The sequence below is a fragment of the Ascidiella aspersa genome, chromosome 3, assembly GCF_963924565.1.
Source record: "Ascidiella aspersa chromosome 3, kaAscAspe10.2, whole genome shotgun sequence".
Lineage (NCBI taxonomy): Eukaryota > Metazoa > Chordata > Ascidiacea > Phlebobranchia > Ascidiidae > Ascidiella > Ascidiella aspersa.
In genome coordinates this window covers 12,420,542-12,426,584 of record NC_139449.1, presented here as the reverse complement: position 1 = coordinate 12,426,584, position 6,043 = coordinate 12,420,542, and the positions used below count along the sequence as shown (strand labels likewise).

General features: G+C 34.3%; 1 protein-coding gene across 1 annotated transcript; it reads left to right on the top strand.

Moving 5' to 3' along the window:
* Positions 1 to 358: 358 nt before the first annotated feature.
* On the top strand, positions 359 to 2,903 carry LOC146160221 (uncharacterized). The gene is made up of 2 exons (XM_083385592.1): positions 359 to 733; positions 1,844 to 2,903. Exons 1-2 carry the CDS (start codon positions 438 to 440, stop codon positions 2,286 to 2,288), a joined length of 741 nt encoding a protein of 246 aa, XP_083241718.1. The 5' UTR covers positions 359 to 437; the 3' UTR covers positions 2,289 to 2,903.
* The last annotated feature ends 3,140 nt before the right edge of the window (positions 2,904 to 6,043 follow it).

The window sequence follows — 6,043 nt, the reverse complement described above, 5'->3', positions numbered from 1 at the left end:
TGTGTTATGGTATGCGGCATTTAAAGAATTTTTTTTTTTATTAATTTTTACGTACAATAGTGAAAGAGCGCCAAATAAACTATCCATAAAAACCGCATACCGCAACACACATTATTTGGCTTAAGTGTCGGTTAGCGTTTGTTAGTGGGTTGGCAAAGTATTACTGTATTTATCAATAATAATAATTCTTAACCCACCGAAACCCAAACGCTAACCCGCACCATAACCCAAATAATGTGCGTTGCGGTATGCGGTGTTTGTAGACTTTCTATGTACCAAAGAGAAAGGGCCCCTAAAATTTTGCAGTAATCACAAAAACTTTTACTTTGATTTATTCCAATTAATATTCTATAGGAATTTATTTTTATGTTTGCTTAAAGCATTTGAAACTCTTGCAAGTTGTAAATATGTGCATTAAGTGATATGATTTGTAGATAATGGCATTATATAAATACGGTGCAGCAGTTTTAGCAGTTGGTTTTGCTGGTGTCCATTTTATTGAATCAACATACCAGAAATACAATCTTTTAAATGGTGAGAAAAGACTGTATCCTGCTTCGGAGGAAAATGTTGGTGACTCTGTTATACAAAAGCGCCAAAACATTGCACAATTGATGAGAAATGTGTTTGAACTTAAGCCACTTGATGAAAAGGTAGTCGAAAGCTGCTTTACAGAAGATGTAACATATGAAGATCCCTATACTTTGTGTTGTGGAAAAGAAGAGGTTTTCAGGTAAAACTGGTTTAAAACTTTTTAAATTTTTAACTGGTGCATGTGTTAAACTATAAACTTTAGTTGACTTTATTCACACTTATTCAATAAATATCGTTTGTGTATGTATTTAGAGCAGCGTTTCCCAACCTGTGGGCCATGGCCCCCTACGGGGGCATGAGGCTTTTTAAAGGAGGCCATAAAAAATTGAAAAATAATATTTTTTTTAGTTTATTATCTCCAAGTCTACTCCACTATAACAAAAGAAATAAATTAAAATTGAATTAACAAGTTGAAGCGACGGCAACCTGATTGAGCTTTGAGAAACATAGTTTGACCACATTTTGGGCAAAACTTAAGCAATTCATTCCCTAAGCTTAAGTTTAAACATTGTTAAATATACTTCAAAACTATTCCAGAGGTTGTGAGTTCGAACCTCACTGCAGGCTAGTTTTCTAGTCTGCCCTGCTTGCATCATTGATCGACAGATTCGGTGAAGAGTCTGCAATTTGGCTTTCGGTATACTAATGATATGTAAGCCGTAATAGTTGGTCAAAAAGCAGCTTCAGAAGGGCTAGATTTCAGTTGTAACACAGATATGTGTGTTTAGGTTTCATACTTCAAAACTAGCTTCTTTTGATAAAATTTTAACAGAAAGACAATTTCAAAAGGCTGGCTATAGTTTTTTTTAGTTTTGTAAACGATATATGTGCATTTTTAATCGATTTTGACTTGAACTAATATTGAAGTGATGTGTAAATTTTGAAAAAATTTTGAATTTTTTTCACAAGTCAAAAAATAATCGCCCTATTAATAACTAATTAATGGACTATCATGTTTATTGTGTGTTATTTTTATATCATTTTATCATTCTAACTGCCTGTTACTTAAAAAAAAAACAGTTTTTTAATTAAAATGATGTTTTTTAATTTTTTCAATGGCTGAAAAAAAATAGGGGGCCATTGATTTCTTAAAGTTTTCAAAGGGGGCCACGGTATATAAAAGGTTGGGAATCTCTGATTTAGAGAAATAAAATTTGGTTTGCAAGTCATTTTAGTGATTTATTTAGGTATATATATTGACATTTTTATCTTCTTTATATTAAAAAACATTGTCATTGATTTATTGCAGATGCTTTTCCTTGCAGTCAATATTTATTGAAGATGTAGAAACTGAAGTTTTCTGTGCTAGTCATTACAAGAACTTTATTGTGTTCAACCATGCACACAAGCTAAATTTTAAGAACAAATTTCTTAGTAGAAGCTCAAACGGAAATCTTGTTTTGGAACTTGAAAACAAAGATGGTGTTGAGAGAGTTAAGCGCATTAGAGATGAATGGAATAATATACCCATTGTTGGCTCTGTATCAAATCCAAGTATACTCAACATTTCAATAAGATTCAAAAGAAGATTAGGAACACTTTGGCAAATGCGTATCTTGCCACACACCAATACAGGTTTTCCATTGTTTGACACTGCAGTATATTTTAAAAATAAGAAAGACAAACGCATTCAAGAGAGACAAATGAATGAAGCTTTACTACCACCAAAACCCAAACATGCTTCTGAAGTATAAATATTTATATAGGGATCATTATTTACTTTTTAGTATGTGGCAACAAAAGGTTTGTGTTGCTATTTTTTTATATTCCTAACCTAATTTTTACAGTCTTAAAAGTTAATTGAGCACAAAACTCTTTAAAATGTAGAAGCTCAGAAAAGTTAAACATGGTACCTACACATGTTAAATAAAGATGTCTGTGTTTGAATTGATTTAATATGTTCAAGTTTATCTTAAATGTTGACAGTAGAACCCATCCAGTCAGTACTAAGTAAACACCTATAAAAGTTAATACATTATTTTTGAAAAGGTTTAATGAATCTTGTGGAAATGGTTTAAAACATTCTGTTGTATATGGAGCCATGATCAACGTACAAATGTATGTTGCATTGATTGTAAGTAAAAAGTGGAGTGTCAACAAACTTATGGGGAATATTTATTGAGTTATCTGGTGTCTTTGCGTTACTAGTAATTTTTTTCAATATCTGTGTTTGATTCAACCTCACAGAGGCATAGCTATGGGGGCGGTGGGGTACATATGTCTCCGGTCGCCAAAATGAGACTTACAAATGCCAAAATAGGGCCGCTTCTTTAAACACAGTGTCCAATTAAAATTTGAATTGTTTTTCCATATAAAGTAAGGTATATTATGTTAATGTAATAGAAAATGTGATTAAACGTGGAGGAGGGCGCCAATTTTATAGTTTGTCCCTGGGCAAAAAATACTGTGGCTATGCCTCTGCCTCCTAGCCAAAGCTAGAAAATGTTTACGTTTTTGGAAAATGCAAATTAGTTAATAACGCTGGTCACCGAAAAATTAAATTGTACTGTGAGGTATGGTACCATGGCTATTAGGTAGGCTATTAGCCCTGTTTTGGTCTTATTCCAAACTGTGTTTTAGTTGTATCTGAAGACTTAATAAGGTTGGAGAGGTATTACTTTCAATACAAAGCTAAATTACAAGGGTGTCAATAATTCTAGTAAAGCGGAAAAACGCCATTATATCGTTGAAATTGCCAAAACTTTCATTTTTGAGAGGGACTCTAGTCATAAGACCCTCACACTATATACATGTACTCCAAACCTTATTGCTTTCGATTTATCCTAAGTCCAAAAAAAAGTTTTTTCAGTGCATCATTTACACACTTTGAGGATGAGCCCAGAAATTAGAAATAAAAGTGCAGTCGTGCAGGGTAGAGTAACGATTTCATAATATTTTTAACACAAAGTTCCATACACATCACCGACATCAACATGACCTTCGAGCTCTTTCTTCTTGTGATGAATCAACCTTTTCTTAAATTGATTTTTCCCTGTAACTTTTTCATGTACGAGCGAAGCGCAGCAAGTAACGGTGCTATGTTCATTTGTCAGTCGGCAGAGCGACGGTCTCTATTTGGTCGGAGGTCGTGAGTTCGAATCTCAATACAGGCTAGTTGCTTTTCTAACCTGCCTTTGCTTGCCTGACAATCCTGATTAGGCAGAGTGATTCCTTTCCGGGGATATCACCTGTTTTCCCTTTCATACCTATAACCGCTCCCTCTACCTATATATACGTGTTTTGAAACTTATAGTCTACTATACAATAGCCCAGGGGTGGGCAAATGTACTTAATGGAGTATTTAAGTAACAGAGACTCAGAGAGCCTTAATTATTTCAATACAAAAACGGTAAATAATGCAAATTTAGCAATAATAACAGGATTGTGATATAACAAAACGAAATTACCACAATAATAATAACGGTGATAACAAAAAAATACGCACAATATTTATCAATATCAGTCCTTTGTTTGATTTGCTAATCTCTGCAACCTTAGCAATGAAATCATAAACGAAATGCTGGCCTAAATAAAGAAGAAAAAAATGTTCATAAACGGTACGGTACTCTCGTTAAAATTGGTAAACATTTTTTTGGGAATTTTACGATTCGATTAGAAGAGCCAGAAAAAACATGCCGGCGAGCGGCAGTTTGCCTACCCCTGCAATATCCAGTTTGCAATGACTTGACTGAAGTCACTGTTTTTAAATGACTTGACTTAAGTCTTTTGGGAAAAATGACTTGACTTGACTTAAGTCATTTGGACAAATGACTTGAGTTAAAACAAATTGTTTTAAATAAGTAATTATTTATAAAATTGAGTTATTTATCCCAATCTTTGCACATAAAAGAAATTGCTTGTAATATGTTGCCTTTATGTTATTTTTTATTTGAGTTGCTCATATTAATCGAAGAAGTTTGCCGGTTTTCAAAGTTTTATTTTTTTGACAAAGACTTGACTTGAAGTTGACTTGCTCTAACTCTGACTTGACTTGTGTTGAACGTCTTTCTTTTTCCATATTTCGAGGTACCTGCAAACCAAACATGTTATTTTATTTGTCAAGTCTCTAAAACTTTGGTTCAAAAAATTGTGTTGACCTGACTTCACAAAGTGTGACGCTATTAAACAATAAACTTTCTGTTGCCGGTTCAACTCGGAAATGTACAACTGCAATCGGGTTAAATACAACCAAGGATATGTCAACAAAGCGATCGCACGAAAAAATATCCGAACATTTTGGGTACCGTAAATGCAAATAAAAATGCTTCCTGTAAGCCCCCTTGAGTAACTGAAGAAAAACGGTACATAATTTTGCGATTTGCGAACTTTTAGGCTACTATGTTTTATATATTTTTTTCGGTTTTGGGACAATATTTGCTACTGACCGATATGAGCTATTTTTAGTTAGAACAGGATGATATAGCCTAGTAGTTGATGCACAGGGGTTGATGGCAGAGGCGTAGCGAGGGTATTTTGCGCCCGGGGGCAAACTATAAATTCGGCGCCCCCTCCTCCATGTTTAATCACATTTTTTTAATGAATTAACAGTTCAAGAGCGTTTTGATTATACAAACTACACGTATGACTCACTCAGTGACTGTCAAACATGAATTATTAACAACTATAGGTTATTTTTCTTGATTTCACTGTCGCAAACTGGTCAATCACGTCATCGAAATATGTTGTTTCCAATGTTTCTCTTTCAACTCTAAGAATAACAAAATCTTTGATTTTGATGCACGGCGTTGCACGCAGATACGACAAAATAAGTTTCAATTTGCTAAACGACCGCTCACAACTTGCAATTGAAACTGCTATTGTTAACAGAATTTATAGTGAACATCGCATATTTGGAAATACGTCATCGTCATAAAACACAATAAAACTAACAAACTCTAAAGGAGTTCGGTTACTGAGCAGCATTCGGCAATCACCAATTTCAATAAAAAGATCGTTGTCATTGATGTTCGTGTCGTAGAAATTCGCAAAATCTGCACAATTTCGACGCGTTGCATTCTCATCTGTGTCAGATAGAAGAGTCTTTAACGTCCAGCAAATATCTAAATTTATTGTTCAGGTCTTGCAGTCGTGAAAAAACGTGTTGACATCTCATATTGAAGCCGATCAATTCTTCATAACGCGCACAATTTCTTCTTCTGATGAAAGTCCTGCATCTCTTGCCAGTTATCGAGGCATTCTCTTACGTCAGTCGTCACCTGATTCTTTTGTCCAGCTCAATCCCCAGATTGAGTATTTTGTTTTTGCCTGTTTTACAGCAGCTTGGCTCAAACCATCACGAAATGAGTCTTGGCTTTTGTAGTGATTTTAATGGTTTAGTTTGGTGATCATTCTGTTTTTTATGAAGTCCTATACTTTACATTAAAATTACACGTGTAGGTGACTGAAGACATATAGTTCATGGATTTGCGATTTGCGAGCTTCGTTACTA

Bases quoted from the DNA above. Each gene is read 5' to 3' on its own strand.
- LOC146160221 (XM_083385592.1), top strand. From the start codon at position 438: ATGGCATTATATAAATACGGTGCAGCAGTTTTAGCAGTTGGTTTTGCT. The intron at 734-1,843 runs GTAAAACTGGTT...GATTTATTGCAG, and splicing joins GGAAAAGAAGAGGTTTTCAG to ATGCTTTTCCTTGCAGTCAA.